This window comes from Mytilus edulis, chromosome 8 (assembly GCF_963676685.1).
Source record: "Mytilus edulis chromosome 8, xbMytEdul2.2, whole genome shotgun sequence".
Lineage (NCBI taxonomy): Eukaryota > Metazoa > Mollusca > Bivalvia > Mytilida > Mytilidae > Mytilus > Mytilus edulis.
In genome coordinates, this window is record NC_092351.1 from 45,819,450 (window position 1) to 45,838,567 (window position 19,118).

At 31.3% G+C, this 19,118-nt stretch overlaps 1 protein-coding gene across 1 annotated transcript; it reads left to right on the plus strand.

Moving 5' to 3' along the window:
* The first annotated feature begins 330 nt into the window (after window positions 1–330).
* On the plus strand, window positions 331–18,145 carry LOC139485713 (uncharacterized). The gene is made up of 9 exons (XM_071270359.1): window positions 331–495; window positions 1,751–1,910; window positions 3,094–3,200; window positions 4,394–4,519; window positions 5,306–5,485; window positions 7,418–7,533; window positions 9,547–9,685; window positions 16,146–16,346; window positions 17,567–18,145. Exons 1-7 carry the CDS (start codon window positions 444–446, stop codon window positions 9,673–9,675), a joined length of 870 nt encoding a protein of 289 aa, XP_071126460.1. The 5' UTR covers window positions 331–443; the 3' UTR covers window positions 9,676–9,685; window positions 16,146–16,346; window positions 17,567–18,145.
* The last annotated feature ends 973 nt before the right edge of the window (window positions 18,146–19,118 follow it).

Genomic DNA, 19,118 nt, shown 5'->3' on the forward strand with positions numbered 1-19,118 from the left:
AGAATGAACTTACTTTTCATGTACCAGTTATAATGTATTGAATATATAATTCCTACTTATAGTATCAGTATGTATGATCTGCAATTGAAAATAATAGCGAGCCAACTTTAACTTAAGATATTTGAAAACTGATGTAGGGTGGGTATCGATACACAATTAATAATAACCTTTTTATGCATTACATTTCAATTGGTAAGTAGCGTGCACCTTTAAGTATTTGAATATTACTGCATAAATTTTGATCTAAATTATGATGTTAATTTTTTTTTTAAATGAATGCAGAATAATAATTTGAAAGTATTTTAACCACCCGTCGAGGAATGACGAAAATATGTAAATATTATTTACATCATTTTAATTTATGAAAATAATAACTGTTTGTTTCATCACGAACAAATCAGATAGGACCCGTTTAGAATGAGCGGTACTGACTTTGTTGTGAAATGAAATTTTCTGAATTTGGATTGTTTATTTTTCATTTCATAATACAGTCAGGTGAGTTTTATTGTAATTAGAAAAGTAAAAATTCAAAGTAAAATAGTTCAAAACAAATGTGTTTTAAAAAGAAATAGATAAAGGCAACAGTAGTATACCGCTCAAAACTCATAAATCCATGGACAAAAAACAAAATCGGGGTAACAAACTAAAACCGAGGATATGTGGCCCGATAAGGTTGCAATTGATACTTCACTACACCAGAAACCAAATGACGTACATGTTAGTGTACGACTGCTTTCATAGACCTTTAGTATTGAAATGAAGGCTCATAAGCTTTTACTTAGTCTACATAGTATATGGTCCGAGACCACAATTGTCGAATATAGTCCCTAGTGTTGACAGTGGGTTACTTGCCAATGTTTTTTATATCCCTTCCAAATTTATTTCTCCTTGTTTTATGCCTGAAATTGCATGTAGGGGGGTTGAAATTACACTGTAAAAAAAATTTGGGTTCAGAATTTGAAAGGAAAGTAGTGATTTAGTCCAGCTGAAAAAGGTTAAAAATCAGCACTTCAGAAGCTGTCAAAAGATTTCAAGACGCCCTAAACTTAAAATTGTCCATATTTTGAGTTAGAGCCGATGACGTTTTCTATGATTTTAATATAGTTTGTCACAAAAGTAATACAACCCACTGTAAAAATTCCATTGAGAAAGCTCAGGTGGGATTTTTTAAATTTTCATTTATGTTTTAAAAGGAATGCACTACGAAATAATTGTGGTCTCGGACCATATGATAGATACATATTCTTGTGTTTGTAAAATTGTGTTAACGTTTTTTGCTTAAAAGTATTCTGGTCAAGCAGATGACAGACATGTTTACTTCTTTTCTTTCTTAGCTTTGATTTAACAATAAAAACAAAAACATACCTCTACCCCCACCACCTTCCCACCCACCCCTTTGGTGTAAAATGGTCGCTCCCTAAGACCAATTTATGGATTTTAATGTTCTAAATGTTTATTCATTTGTATTTCGTTTGATATCGACCTGAAGAACCATGTAGAGATTATTTCCTGACCTTGATTGGACGGCATTATTAACGGGGTATCTTATCATGACATTGTAAAATTTCTAAATTATATAATTTCCAGTCATATGATACACCATTGTATAGATATTAGCTTATTTTCATGATTTATATAATTGTATTTTGTCTATCAAATATTGAACTACTTTTCTAAACAAGGAAACAGAAATTACTAGATATTTTTATGAAACAAATATAAGTTTCAAAATCATATTGATATTTTTCAGATGCACAGTGTACGTTTCCAACAGATCTAAGAGGTTCTTGGATTAGTGCTGATCGTGGAACATTAACGTTTACAGCCAATACACTATCTGGCTATACTGCCTCGTTTAACTCGGTCGTTTTTGAGTGTAAAACTCTTTTAAATAATAAGTATTATTTAAGGTAACATGTTAATCAATCATCAATATATTTTAACGTTTGAAAAATGAAAACAACATGTTATAAATTTGATTTTCATTAGTCCGAAGTACTTTTACAGATTTACCTTCATCAGCAACGCCTTAAACCGAATATTTGAAAGTCCAGGATGTAGTTTATTATACGATAAAAAAAAACATAAAATAAATAACCAATTCTATCGAAAGTCAACTTTACCCAAGAGAATAAAGACCTTAAATGCATAAATAAAGAAAAGGGTTTAGGAGATAAAACAAAGCCAAAGGGACAATTAAAATTATGACTGAGTGGCAAAAACAGACAATACCATGACCCCAAAAAGGAAGAAACAAGTTAAAATGAAACTAAGTACTATACCCAGAACATGTAGTATAAACTAAACCAGCACGAATCCCTCCAAAAACTGTGAGTGAAATCAGGTACTGTGAAACGGTAAATGCTTCCCTAATGACACTTATACCGTGTTCACTATGACTTGTACATAATGTAAGTGGGATATCGTATTTTATAATGATAACGTGTTCACTATGACTTGTACATAACGTAAGTAGGATATCGTATTTTATAATAAGGCAAGAACACATACAGTAGGATTTGCTTGTTTGTGAAATCGACAGAAAAAACACATTTAAGCTGTTCATTTGTGACTTTCTAAACGATTTGTTCCTCGTTGAAAAAACATGATGTCAATATAAACAAACAAATAGACGTAAATAAAGATTTAGTGGTCATACATTTTTTAAGTACTGAACATAATGACGTAAAAACTACTGGTTAATGAATTTATGAAAACATGTTTTTTGGGTCTTCAATTATAAATATACGGCAAGCTGTAAAGTATGATGAAGACTACAAAAATAAACGGCGTTGCATCTTATAAATGTATGAATATTATTTTCTTCATTCTCGTTACCTAATGCAAAGTAGACATGCCATCCGTTTGAAATAAATCTGCATCAACTATAAAAGATAATTGATATTTCAACATATTCGGGTGGAGAAAATTGTATGCGTGTGTATAATCCGTGAGCTTTACATAAATTCATAAGATTTATCCTACTTTTAAAAGACTTTTAATTTCTTCAGTTTAGTGTAGGAAGTAAACTTGTATAGTTAAAATACGTTAAGTTACTGATAAAATATATACTTATTTTTTTTTCATTTTCAGAGGTACTACCGCTGTTACCATTTTTGGTACGATAACTCTAAGGGCACACATCTGTCTGGAATTTTACAACTTGACTTCTGAAAAATATTACTATCACGTAGCAACAGGTTAGTAATTGTGGAAAAAGGGGAGGGGGGGGGGGTAAACGGATCATAACTCTAGTTATTCTTGAGGGGGATTTTATGCGACCGATCATCATACGACCGCAAAATATTTTTGATCCCGTCGTCTTCTACGTCGTCTGTGTCGTCTGAAGACACATTGGTTTCCAGACAATAACAGTTTAAGTAAATGGAACTCTATGATTTTTTTATGAAGGTTCAATACCACAAAAGGAAGGTTGGAATTGATTTCGGGGATGATGATTCAAACCGTTTAGGAAATAGCGGCCCAAGAAGGGCCAAAAACAAGCCAAGTTTCAGGATAATATCTTGTGTATAAGTATTCTATTGCTCTGAAATTGTACCACGATGTTAAATTCCACAAGTAGAAGTTTATGATTTATTATAGGGGTTATACGGCCAATAGTTTAGGAATTAAGGGCCAAAAGTAAAGACTAGCATTTTATTTTGAGGTTATTGCTCCAAGAAGGGGTTTTAAGAAGTTTGGTTTTTTTTCCAATTATTTTAAGGGATTCATATTTTTTTTTCTATTTTCTAATGAAAATTTTCAAGAAGAAATCTTCATTTGCACAGTATTACACAATAGATTTGTAAGATCTTTGACCCGATTATTTGTGTCAGAAACCTATATTATGTCATTTTTTTTTATCACAATCCAAATTCAGACAGTATCAAGCTTGAATAGTGTGTCCAAATTTGCCCCAACTGTTCAGGGTTCGACCTCTGCGGTCATATCAGTCTACGCTCAGCGAAGCATTCTATTTAAATTATAAGACACTTAAGTTTGCTCCTGCAAATACATTTGGCACCAAAACATGCATGCACGTATATAAGTTAAAACATGTCTAAACAATCTAAAATCTAGAAATGAACTTTAAATTATTCTGATGGCAGAGGATCATCAGTAAGATGATAACATCATTTCAGAATGTATTCTTTTCTTGTGAATTAACTGTCTCCGTTTTTTTTTTTATAATACAGAAATATCAAGTATTATAGAACTACCAATTATTATAGAAATACCAATTATTATAGAAATACCAATTATTATAGAAATACCATTTTTTCTGTAATATTAAACCACAGTAGTCTCTTGAAAATGAAAATGACGCATGAATTTAATCTAAAGCGTCATGTTTCTGTAGGTTTCCATTAAAATGATCTTTTTGTTATTTCAGCTATAGAACCTTCGAGTAATGACAGAATTTACGTATCTGCAGGTGCAAGCACAGTGACACACAGCGATGTATGTAACAGACAAACACCTTTTGAAGTGGGAACATATGTAATGTTAATTAAGGACGGTATGTATTACAGGACACATCAATTGCATATTTTGTATTTATATAACCAACACTGCAAATTGTAAGTGTTCGGAACTGATATACAGGGCGACTGTAACTGTGAACACAGTTTAACATGTTTAACATAGAACACTATGGAAGAAAAAACATTAAAAAATGTTTTTGTCAGAAAACGCTGTCAAATATTCAAACATACTTTCTACACCGATCTGTGTCCACACTTGTATTTATAATTTAAAAACATGAACATCTTACTAAACGCGCTTCCAATGTTTCTCTTATGATACATCAATGTTTAGATTATTGGTTTGCATATTATAAAGTTGTTGTTCGAGTTCGGCTAGTATTGTACGAGCACAGCAAATAAGTTAGTCATAACCTAAACAGTACTTATTTTTACAATTTTATAACTGCACAACTGAACAAAAGGTACCAGATGCATAACCTTTGAAATATGCTACATTCGTGTGTCATCGGTTTCAAAACAAAATATTTTAATAGATCTATAAATGCAACTGAAATAATGTATTATCTCATGTAAGCGGTCTTTATTGATTGATTTATTCAAATCTATAAATGTTTTGTTAAATCGATAATCTGTTAATGATAAGAGACATGCAGTTTACATCAGTTGCGATCCAAATTACCATTTCCAGCATCAATATTCATATCCAAGCTTATAATCCCGAATTTCATCTGAAAATTAAAAAAAATATTTTAATGCTTCAATCACAGATCATTGAAACATGACATCATTTATGATTCACAATTTTGATTTTTAAATAGGTGCATCGGATGCTAGTTTAGCAGTAAAATGTCCAAGTGATATTATAAGAAAGTTTGAAAATGTGCAGTTTAGTTCTGCTGATGGAACTGCTAGCTGCTCAGGAAAATTAGACACATGTACTGACAAACTGAAAATGAATTATACATACAACTCGTGTAGTAACAGTCTGACATTTTCAGGTATACTAGGCCTTTTTAACTTTTTTGGATTCGAGCGTCACTGATGAGTCTTTTGTAGACGAAACGCGCGTCTGGCGTATGTACTAAATTTAGTCCTGGTATCTATGATGAGTTTATTCATATGTCTATGGATGAGAGTGTGGATGGGTTGCCCATTTAATTATGTAATCTTCTAAGTTTTATGCAATTTTTCTAAATTATATACCATCTCAATTATTCTCGTTAATAAAATTGAGAATTTCAATGAACATCAGACACAATCCTTCCCGTTAGGGGTTTAGTATCATACCATCATAACATATATGAGAAGAACATAACCCGTGTCATGCCAACAACTGTTTTTAGAATAAATGTGTTTAGTTCCGATGCAAAGACCTTTTCAGTGAATCAATATTAACGCCAAAATATGCAATCTTTAATGACTTGACAACAGTATCGTAATTATATCCCTTCTTAATAAGTCTATTCAAAGGTTTTGTAAGTTTCTGAGGTGAATACTGACACCTTTGTGCTTTATAAAAAATATTTCCATAAAAAATTGGATGTGAAATACCTGAACGTATTAGAAGTCTGCATGTTGAGCTATATTTACGAATGATGTCTTTATACCGATGATAAAATTTAGTAAATGTTTTGACTAGTTTGTGATATCGAAAACCCTGGTGTAATAATTTTTTCAGTAATACATAAATTTCTCTCGTTAAAATCTAAAACATTGTTACATACACGAGCGAATCGTACAAGTTGAGATATATAAACACCGTAAGAGTGTGACAAGGGAACGTCACCATCTAAAAACAGATAATTAACGATAGGAAATGACAAATCATCCCTTTTATCATAAATTTTAGTATTCAGCTTTCCATAAGTGATATAGATATCAAGATCGAGAAAAGGGCAGTGGTCATTGTTAGTATTAGCTTTATTTAAAGTAAGTTCAACAGGATAAATTTCATTAATATACATACTGAAGTCGTCATTTATAGTTCATTATCATATTATCCCCCTTTTTTGTAAACGCAACCTTTGAACCTCGAGGTAGAGTAATACACAATATTTTAGAAAACAATCAAAGACAGGCTTACACTTTTATTTTTTGTCTATCTGATGAGTTAAGCCTTTTTCAACTGATCTTTATAGTTTGTTCTTAATATATGTTGTTCTGTTATACCACTGTCCCAGGTTAGTGGGAGGGTTTGGATCCCTCTAACATGTTTAACCCCGCCACATTATTTATGCATGTGCCTGTCCCAAGTCAGGAGCCTTTAATTTAGTGGTTGTCGTTTGTTTATGTGTTACATATTTGTTTTTCGTTCATTTTTTTACATAAATAAGGCCGTTAGTTTTCTTGTTTGAATTGTTTTATATTGTCTTATCGGGGCCTTTTACAGCTACTATGCGGTATGGGCTTTGCTCATTGTTGAAAGCCGTACGGTGACCTATAGTTGTTAATGTTTGTGTCATTTTGGTCTTTTGTGGATTGTTGTCTCATTGGCAATCATACCACATCTTCTTTTTTATATTACATGAGTTACTTGTATAATTTAAAAGCTTGGTTTGAAAAGCAGTGAATGTTTTGAGGGACTTTTAAGTTATTTTAAAAAAACACTTTAATTAAAGAGGATGTAAATAAAAATGAATATCTTATATAATGACTTATAACTTATAAATGGCGTATGTGTAAAAGTGATGTTTTACAAATGCTTCATTTATTTTATACGTAAACGGATGAAACAGTAAATGAAATTTATTAAGTTAATAATAAACATAATACATAATAAGTACACCTCCGGATGCGAGAGTTTCTCGCTACATTGAATACCAATTGGTGACCTTCGGTTGTTGTCTGCTCTATGGTCGGGTTGTTATCTCTTTGAAACATTCCCCATTTCCAAACTGAATTGTATAATACAATCTTTTATTTTATTTTAGCTGATGGACTCTGGCGTTGTTTATATTACACAAACTCTGGTAGCACTACTTACCTTGCTGCACTCAATATGGATACAACCCTTGTCAGTTATCAGACTTATAGAATAGTTTGCTATGTAAGTTATTTTATTATGAAAGATGATGTTTAGAAACACTGACAAACATTTTTGATCGCATTCACTGTTTATTTGCCATTGGACTTAAACCAACAAACGGTGGTCTTCTCTTTTCAAATCCAGACGTATATATATATGTATATATGTATATTAAATAGTGGTATCGTTTATCTCCACATGATGTGGGAGTTTACAGCTACGTACGGTCGGTTAGTAGACGTCAAATCCGATACCTGGTGTATGTATCCTGTTGTAAGTGAATAAATGAAGGCTTCAGTAGTATGCCGCTGTTAAAAAGTCATAAATCAATTATGGAAAACTACATTCAAAACTAGTATTCCTAGTTTTCCCTTGTTCCACCCGTTACCACGATAGACCCTAATTGCAAAATCTTCTAATTATATTAATGTAGCGTTAAAAACAAAATCTAATAATTTAGTGATTAAACACTTTTTTAGGATCTGCACTGATTGTATGTTTTGAAATGTTTGCCATTGAACGTTCAACAAAATTCAACCAAAAGAACTAGTTGACGTTTGAATACACACAATATTTGTTAGATTTGTTAACATTTGTTCTACAAGATTGAGCTGTCCTTACCAAGTATTTGATCGGTCTTCGATTGATTTTTCCCAGTTATCTCCCTTCTTTGTAATTGTTTATAAATCTCTTTATTGAAAAAAAATCAAACTTTATCTCATATAAACATTTGCAGTTGAACTATAAGTAACCTCATCATAGTAGTCAAGTCATAGATTTGACCAAACCTTAAAGTAATTGCAACAGAAGATTTTTAAGTTTTAATCTTTAGCATTATACCCCAAACATACATAGAAAAAACTCCAATAAAATCTTACTTGTGGAAGACCAAAAAAATCACAATTTAAAATTCCTATTGAGAAAGAGAGAAAACTATGCAAAAAAGGCAAAAATAGCAATAAAATTGATATAAAACTATAACTTGACCGCTTCTATTCAACAGAATGTATTGATTCGTGATATTTTATCCGTCTTTAATGTATAACAAACAACTTTTAGTGTGTTTTCATACTTCAATCTAGATTTCTTAATTCATTAGGTGACCATTTATTGAATTTTTCAACATGTCAACGTAACTAATCTCATTTCTAATACAAATAATTTAGCATATATTTTTCTTTCTGTGGTTTAAAGTTTCTTTTAACAAGGTAGATGCTGAAAAAATATAATATACAGATATAAACAATACCAAATTTTAACATTATGTTTTCAAAATAGTCACAGAGTCACAAATTTGAAATTTCTTTAATGAAAAATTCCCCCCCCCCCACAAAATAAAAACTCTGATAACAATTCCTTTTAGTACATTTCACGAGCAGAAGATTATATAATATAGTCATAACCAAATCAAAGTATTATACTTTACAAAATTTTTAAGAAAAACAACAAAACCTGACAAAAAAGACTATTTTTTGCAGAGTTAGCTCCCCTTCCAATATTAATACTGATTTTGAGTTTTTCACAAGTTAGATTTTTTAGGACTATTTTCTGTGCATATTTAGGGCATAATGCTAGAGATTATAACTACAACTTTTTTATGTTGCAATTAGTTTGAGGTTTAAACTTAGTTTGACTGGACTATAGGCATAAGTATTCAAGTCTTGTATTTGCGCCAGAAAAGGGTCTAGGAGATTCATGAGTGACGCCCAAATCCCGAAACGTTTAAAAGGTCAAATACGATGAATTTTACAAGCCAGTAAACTAAAGTTTGAATCTTTTAACTGAAACACTTTCAAAAACGTTTAATAAAGTTAAGTCTCAAAACATTTTCGTCTATATTAAAACTTTTAAACTTTCAACGAAGCAGATTATTTTGTATCTTCTGGGTGTTTACAATAGTACCTATTGAACACATATTTTAAATATTGATACCAAAAAGGTATATGCTTTTGTTAACATGCTAGTCTAAACAAGGGAACACCAACACGATTTGTTATTTATTTCATTGTCTAATGCTTTTCAAAATACTTTCAGACTTTGCGATGGCATTACGACGTTTTAAATGCGACAACACATCATGGATCTTGTTTACCTGATCAAACTGCGTCATCGGTTGTTTCACCTGGTGTTCTTTTGACAATGTCTGACGGTTCAGGTATGTAAAGAGTATATGGTAAAAATATTAAATGATACTTCTTGTCTTTTTGTCTGGATATACATCGTTTACAAGTTTAAGTTTTCACAAAACGCTTTTGTTTTCAAATAATTTCCCACGAGAATCACTGGAGAAACATTGGTTGTCGAAATGCGCATCTCTAGCAGAAAAATTAAAACCGTTAATGTTAGTAAACAAAATACTTCCATTTTTTCATTAGATATATGTAAATAATGGATTTCAGAATTTTGGTGGCTTTATATATAAATGAAAACTGAACAATAATGTACCTATATAATCAACTGAACTACTTAAACAAATAATAAGACTTTAACGTGACAATCAAAACATCAAAAGTGAACAAAGACAAACAACGAAACGGTGAGCGAAAAAAAACTACAGTATTAAAACATTACAAAGAAAACTAAAGATTGGGCAGGAAAAACGGTTCTCTGAAACTTGAACTGCACTAATGAAAAACACAGAAGAGAAAAAGGATTCCTTTCGCTGCATGTGACAATCGTCATGTAAATCATCACACGTATATATGTGTGCAGATATGTTCACAACGTAGTTTGGATTGTCACCGGTTACTACATTGAACATGTCAGTGGTAATCTTTTGTTGGACTTCAGTGTTCCAGTTGTTCCCTGTTTTTCCTTATACTTAATGTGTTTCCCTCGGTTTTAATTTGTAACCCGGATTTGTTTTGTCTCAATTAATTTGTGACTTTTGAACAACGGTGTATTATTTGTGCTTTTATTTTACACAGACTATTCCTTAATTGTTACCCAAGTAATGATTGATATGTAGACCGATACTCCCTCCAATTTAGAACGTATGTAAAAGATGCACTACTCTGACACGAAATAGTGCTTTTGGTGTCCTTTTTTACTAATACTAACCAACAAATTTGAACAAATGAAACTTTTGGTGAAAGAGAAATATATTAAGACCATAGTGAGCCATAATTTACTTTGTGTATGAGAATGCATTAAAAAGTGAAGATTAATGCGCTCCATAGAATACGAATTTAAGATTTCCAGAAAACCAGTGGTTATTTTTGGAGTACCACTTTTTGAAGGTCAGTTTTTTTCTTAAAAGGCTTTAAATTTATGTTGAAAATTGGCATGCAGAAAGTTGCTACACGTACAACTCAGGATATACCTGGTTTCCATGAAGTTAAACTTCAGGCAAAATATTTAGAAACCTGTGAATTTGGTTGAACAGATAGTGATATTTAATTGGTGCTTTGACACCTGTAAAACTGTCGCAGCAATAACATCCGTCGTCTTCTCAATTAATTTTTCTTTGCTCAATAGCAACATCATAGGCAGCAACCCTCTGATACATTTATAGTGAAAGGAAAGACACAATTTGAAAGTAATAAAAGCTAGTTTTACATTGAGGAAGTTCGCTACTCAGTTTCAAAATAATTAACTTTTCAAAACACTAGTTTATATTGATAGGGGATTAATAAAGGAATCAAAAGAGCAAAAAAAAAAAATATAGGTCAATGTGCTTGTCGTCGTGATATAAACCATTGAAATTTTGGCGGGAAAATATTCTCTCTTGACTTTTCATAGCTTTATCATTAACAAATTTGATGTTCTCAAAAACTTTTAAAAAATAATTAAAATTGTATAAGAAAAAAGTGAAAACACAAAAATACTGTACTGGCTTATCATTATACATGTAAATATTTATCAAAAGAAAAATGGGGGTCAACTAATGAGCAATTTTTTTTTAAAAGGCATTCAAATAGATAAACTAGAGGATTTCGAAAATCTGACTAAAATTTCAAAACGTGACAAGCAAACATCCTTAAAGCTTGTTTTATATTAAGAGGGGTGTCACTTTGTGAGGGACCACAGCTTGTTTTGTCATTCATGTGTAGGATTTTTAAGATATTATTCATAAAGTCTTTAACCCACGACTGAGATTTTATGAAAATGTTGTATGTTTTAAGTATTGTTAAAACAAATTTTGTGTTATATTTGAATAGTGAGTTGTGGTAAGTTCATATGCACTTGCAAAGACTCTACATTTTATAATATACTTAGCATTTGTTTACATTTAAGAGTTTTACCTGAAGTATATTTTTTACATTACATTATTATTATCGTATCTTTTATAGTAATTTAGTATTTATCAAGATGTCGAATTTTCTCTTAATGCACAATCAATATATGTTTAGCTTAGCTTATTTCAAACCCATTTCTACTGTATTATTCTATATGACGTGAATGGGATGTAAAGCTCTCAGATTACCATTAGTATTTGTATGAAATGAATGCATGTACACAATTATCACCAATGAAGGTAATAATAATCGTTTTCAGCATAGTGAATATTGAAATGAGAAGATGTGGAATGATTGCCAATAAGACAACTCTCCAAATGAGTTCAAATAACATAGAAGTAAACAAATGGAGGTCACATGACGGCTTTCAGCCATAAACAAAACACAAACCACATAGTCGGCTATAAATAGGCCACGAAATGACAATGCACAATCAATCAACTAGCAAACTATAACGACCTGATGGCCGTTTTAGCATAGTGAACACATTATTTATTATTAACTATAGGACAATGCAAATCAGTTCTTTTTCGTTAAAAGAGATTTGCGTTACAACAGGACATGTTGCATACCTTATGTCAACTCTGGGGTTTTCCTAAAGTGTAAAGCTGACTAAATATTACCATCACCTGCCGTTATACAAAATGTCTATCTGAAATAGCATCCATCAATTCAAAGTAGTGTTCATATGGCAATTAAGAATCATTTCACATGAAATTTAAAGCGAGTAAGTTATCAACTATTTTGATTTGCTAACTTAAATATTAAACGTATTACATTTTACAGACAGTGGCAGATTACGAGAACTGAAAGCTGTTGAATCTTTGCAAAATGGTTAAAATAATGAGACGTTTAGATTGAGAGAAATATAAGTAGTTCATGCATGGTTATCTTTCAACACACATATATTAACATTAGTTAAGCATTACAAACAGATACTAATATGGTAATGAATGAGCAGAAAACCATGCACAGTATGGAACGCATATTCTGTCGATGTAACTGGTCTCGCACGTTTTGGGTTCATCCGATCCCTAAGGATTTTGATTATCATGATCTGTATCGTGTTAAATCGATTTACGAGATTTGAAAATCGATATACTACTGTTGCCAATCTAAATAAAGGACATCTGAACATACTCCTTTAGGTTATCCAACACCGACAAGACAATAAAGGAATGTATTTAGGGGCTATACAGTGCAAAATTTAAATTCTGGTATCTTAGTGACTGCAACACGAAATACTTTTTGGTTAAAAAAAAGTGTTCGTTTCTATGTATATTGACGTGTTTTTATGCTGCACATCAGTGTTTCTGTTCCGTTGTTTTCCTCTTATATTCAATGTGTTCCTTTGGTTTTAGTTTGAAAACGGGATTTGTTTTCTCTCAATCGATTTATGACTTTTGAACAGAGTTATATTACTGTTGCCTTTATGTATACCATTTCTCACTATCGATTTGTCTTAACCCTGGTCACTTCTCCAATTCCTTGTCTGAGAGAGACTACTACTGTAATGTTTAATTGAACAAGACAAAATAATTATGTTAATAGTAACTGTTGAACTGTACAATGTTAAACCATGGCAAAATATATGGAAAACAAATTTAAGCTAGAAATACCATACTTTATCTTAGAATTGACAAGATAAGGACGGATCGGGTTGGAAATGGGAGACAAGCTGTTTTCGAAAGGATTCTGAAAACGACTGGTTTATCGACAATGTTGTTCTTATTTAGGTTAATAGAAAATATATATATACCTGCGAGTCTTTTCTGGTTTATGCCTGTTCAGAAGTCATAAATCGAAAGTTCATTTCTATCACTACAAACCATTAAAGTCTGAAATGGCCTACATCTGTACTCGACTGTACTGATTTTTACTCGACCAGTCTGAATTGGTCTGACTTTTACTTGACATTACTCGACCCCAGTCTGAACCATACTCGACTGTACTGAATCCTACTTGACCGTTATCTTTGCCGTTGAAAATAGTCTGAACTATTTCTCGACCAGTCTGGAACAGTCTTAACCCATTCTTGATAAGTACTCGACCTTTTTTTCCAGTCTAAACCATACTTAACCAAAGGTCTGAACAATACTCGACCAGTCTGAACCATACTAGACCAAATAACCTCTACTTTTTTAACTGTTAAAATAAATTTCTTTTTAACTGACATTTATAACAACAGCCAACAAAATTTATAAATTGTTTAACCTTATATTAGAAATATATCGATTATTTTATTTAGGTTAAAAAAAATAATATATTATATATAATTTATATCAAAAAGGGATAAAATTAAATAAATAAATAAAATTGTTTTTCTGAGTAGTGGTGAAATATTAAGTATAACCTCTGCTTGGGGCAAACTCATAAATAAGATCACACCTGGTCAGAGGGATTAAATTCTAAATAACATTTATTCAAAATTACAACATCCTGTTTAACTTTAAAAAACAAGGCCTTTCGAATATACAAGATAAGTAATACACGAATTTAAGAAAATAGGGCTTTCTTTTTACCTACAGGTAAAACACATGTACTGAGGGAATAGGACCATATTAAAGTGCTTAATGAATGCCATGTCTTTAATTTGACAAAACATACTTAAATCAATTGAAATTAGTTTTTACTGTTACTTTGGAACACATTTCTTTTTTAAAAAGGTTATCAAGGATCGATATGGAAATTCTATTATCATGATTATATTAAATTTTTGATTTAATAAAACAAAAACATTGAGGTCTCTTTTTTTTTAATTTATGTTTTATATACTATTTTATATAAATATTAATTAAAAAAATACATTCACTGCACTATTAAAGTCTAACTGACAACATAAATCTATACTAGGCTTAAGTTAATGGTGAACATAGTCCAGTTAGCATAAAATACTTCATAAAATTTTTAATAACATTGAAAATATTAGTCACAATTCATTGTTTGGATTATTTGATCACCTTATTTCATTTGTATTTTAAGGTTGATATATATTATTATGTAAGTGTTGATTAATATTGTGTTGAAGTTATTTTATGATTGATTATTGCGAAATTTTAATTTCAATACTATATTGAATACATTTTTAATATTAAGTTGTTGTTCAAATTTCATTTTTATTAAAAATATTTCCTAAATTGATAAAATGCAGAATAGGTCTAGGTTGGTTAAGACTTGGTCGAGTATGGTTCAGACTAGGTCTAGTATGGTTCAGACTAGGTCGAGTACGGTTCAGACTAGGTCGAGTATGGTTCAGACTAGGTCGAGCATGGTTCAGACTCGTATAAAATGGTTAAGAACTGGTCACGTACAAACTCAGACTGTTAAGAATGGTTCAGACTACAGTCGAGTATCATCAAGTAAATTTCAGACCAATTCAGACTGGTCGAGTAAAAATCAGTACAGTCTAGTACAGATATAGGCCATTTCAGACTTTTACTGGTTTGTAGTGTATGTATATTGCATTGTCGTTTTTTGTGTTGCACTTGTTTTGTTGTTTAGTTATTTTCCTCTTATAGTTGATGTGTTTCATGCGGCTTTAGTTTGTAACCCGAATTTGATTTCTCTCAATCGATTTATGATTTTTGAACCCAAGTATACTACTGGTGCCTTTATTTATCTTGACAAAACATCGTGAATTTACAAGAGAACATACATCACCAAAGTATTGAAAATAATATTGAGGATCAAATATTAGAGTCTAAATCATTACCACATCACAAATGTATTCGAAAAATTGTATCTCTTCGTAAATGTAAGATATTTAATGAAGGTAACAGTAGTATTCTTTAAGCCTTACAGTACTGAATATTTCTAAATTCAACATATGAATGTGCTGGAATCATAAGGCTTTTGACTACAGGTTAAGTTGAGTCACAAATACATTTTTAACAGAAGTAGAACAATTGTGAATAAACGTTTCTGTAATCAAAAACAATTGCATGCATGTATACTATGAATATTGCTTAGAATATATTACATTTATATTTGAAAGTACTTCACGCTTTCAGATATGATTGCTATACACTTATTGGTTTTACTATGTACGTATTAGTGATAGTATGAACTTAGTTTTGTGTATCGGATATTGAGTTAAATGGTAAATTCTGTGGTAACAAATTATGGATATCATACAAATTTCTGCCATTAGCATATATTGGATATTTTTTTTATATTTCTCTTTCTTTTTAAATGTCTTTTCACTTCATTGTTCACATTAACTCTTCATAGTAAATTTGAATTAGAGGGTAGCATAGCATTTCTCAAAAATGTGATTCCAGTAACATGAGTAAGACGTACTTTCATGCCTCAGAATCAATGAAAGTGAAAGTGCAATCCATATTCGTAGTTAAATGAGTTTTCAATACAATACAATACTATTTTTCCCCATTTTAGATCCTGACCATGGATTCGATTTAGTCCCTTTTTATGTTGGAGCAATAGCTCTTGCTCTTCTAATTATTGGTTATATCGGAGTGTGTGTAAATTACCGCCACTATAAAAATGCAGACAAGCCCAATAGAGTACATACGATAAAAGAGAAGGAAATGAATGATATATCTAAACGTCAATCAACAAGCGGTATATTTTCTTATAGTGAGTATTATTTTGAAATAAATATATCTATTGTCGATGTTTGTATTTTCTCTAAAAGTGTTAATTTTATCTTAATTATTGAATGTTCTACCTAATTGCAAATGCTTGTCTTTGTATACATACAAATGTCATGAAATTTCCCTGTTCTATGTTGACTTTAGACTAAACTCTATTCCACTCTAAATTTTAAAGTAATGATTAATATGGTTTTTTTTCAAAACTAGGCAACGTGTGAACATGGACACAATTCCGTTAGATGGAAATTTGAAAAAAAAATATCGATTAATCACCGAAAATAATGTATTGTTTTGTGAAAATGATGTATTGTTTTGTGAAAAAAATGCTATATATATATATTGTTGTTGCACTAGATGTTAAAAGACACAACCAATCAAACAACTGGCAGTTTTAAAAGTAAGCCATAAAGTCAGACTTTTGACTCAGTTTATCAGCCGTGCATTTCAACTCTAGATTCATGAATGGAGCTCGAATCATCAGTGTATGAAGGCTAAAACCATAACAAAAGTGAAAGAGTTTGAACATATTAATCCATCACCAATAAGCTCAAGTTGTTCTAAACTTGACTGTCGATGCATATGAACCCACACACATTACGGAAGTATGCCCTCGTCTATACAAATAGTTATCAAAGGTACCAGGCTTATAATTTAATACGCCAGATACGTCGTCATAAGACTCATCAGTGACGCTTAGACCAAATTAGTTATATATAAAGCCAAACAAGTACTAAAATGAAGAGCATTGAACACCCGAAATTCCCAAAAGTTGTGCCAAACACAGCTAAGGTTATCTAGGCCTTTGATAGGTAAATCATTAGTATTTCAAAAAATTCTTACTACAATGTATCGTAAACAGGAAATTTATAAATTTATAAAAAAACCATAGAATTGATATTTATGTCAACACAGAAGTTCTGACTACTGGGATGGTGATACCTTCGGGGACGAAACGTCCACCAGCAGTGATATCTGTGTTGTTATTGGTTATTGATTGTTCAAACGCAATCTTGTTCTGTTTGTTTACTTCGAGATATTGAATGCTGTCTTATGGGTATTTAACATTTTGTTATTGTGCTGCACTAGCTGATTCATTAATGTATAATACCCCGTTTCTAGTATTTTCAAATTCACTGATATTGCAAATCTCATTTGTTTATTTTGCTAAACTTACTGTCAATACGAATATGTAATTAATTGTAGGTTCAACCGCGCTGGATGGAGATGATCATTTTAGAATATCTTCAACAACTATACAAAAGCCAAGGACACAAAGATTAGGACAAAAAATTACGTCACATCCGGCAACTCTGTCTCGTGTTCTACAATATTACGGCGTGCCACCAAATAACTATAGAATAAAAAACAATTTAAACGATTATGACGATATTTTTAAAGCATATGTTGGCCTTAAACATTTAAAGAAAACTGCAAATGTTAAAACGGCGGAAGATTTTTACAGAAACCAGAAAATGTATGTAGATAAAGGACTATTGCCTAGAAAATTTCTTCAAGGCAAGCTACATAAACCGCAAAAAGGACAAAGAGCACGGAAACAAAACGTAGCTTTAACAGTGAATAAAAATATGCCATACGTTGAAAACAGCATTCACGAAAACAAGTTGATAAAATTCTCAGAGAGACAGAACATTTATGGGCAAGGTAGGAAACCGACGAAGACTACAGCAGACCCCGGTGTAAATGACGAAGGAGATATACCAAACACGGTCCATTATTTCAATAGAATAATACCAATGCATTGGAAATAAAATTATTTCAAAATGAAAGATTTTTAAATGATACAAAAACAAATATCTGAGAAAAACGCTATATTAGGTTGTAATGTGTATTATATCGAGTTCTCTGTTGCATTGTCTACTATCCTCATAAGAGATAATCACACTTTATAACCAAATGTAAACAATCTGTGAAATTGGGGTCAAAACTCTAGATTGGCATTAGGATTAGAAAAAACACAGCATAGGGAACAAGTTTTAAGTTAATTAGATTTCAAGTAAACTTTCTTAAAAACTACCTTGACTTAATAAATTAACATGAAGCACTATCATTCTAAAAAAACTAACGTTTTTCTACCTCAGGAATAGATTGCGCCAGCTGTATTTGGCAATTTTTTTTAGGAATTTTTGGTCCTCAATGCTCTTCAACTTCATACTCTATATTGCCTTTTAACACTTTTTAATTCGAGCGTCACTGATGAGTCTTTTGTAGACGAAACGCGCGTCTGGCGTGAATATAAAATTTTAATCCTGGTATCTATGATGAGTTCATTTCTATGTTCGAGATAAAATGATTGTTTTCATCGGTAACATGTGTACTAAGTTTCAAGTTGATTAAATTTTAACTTTATCAAAAACTACATGGACTAAAAACTTTAACCAAAAGCGGGAAAGACGGGTAAGTCAACGGATAGACTAGTGCCTAGGAGGGTCATGAAAACAAATTACAAGTAAAATTGAAAACAGAAAGTCCTTTATCAAATGGCAAAAACAAAACCTCAAACGAAGGAAAACAACTGTCGTGTTTCTTATCTTACTGGATACAGCCATTTCCTTATTGTAGAAAATGGTGGATTCGACTTGGTCGCATAGCTGTCTAAACCTCTTTCTTGTATGGTAGTAGCATAATATACCACTATATTGACAACAATATGTGAACAAAACAAAGACAAATAATCATGATAATAGGGAAAGATTTCAAAAGGGGTTCAACAGTCGACATGTTGTTATAATTTTAA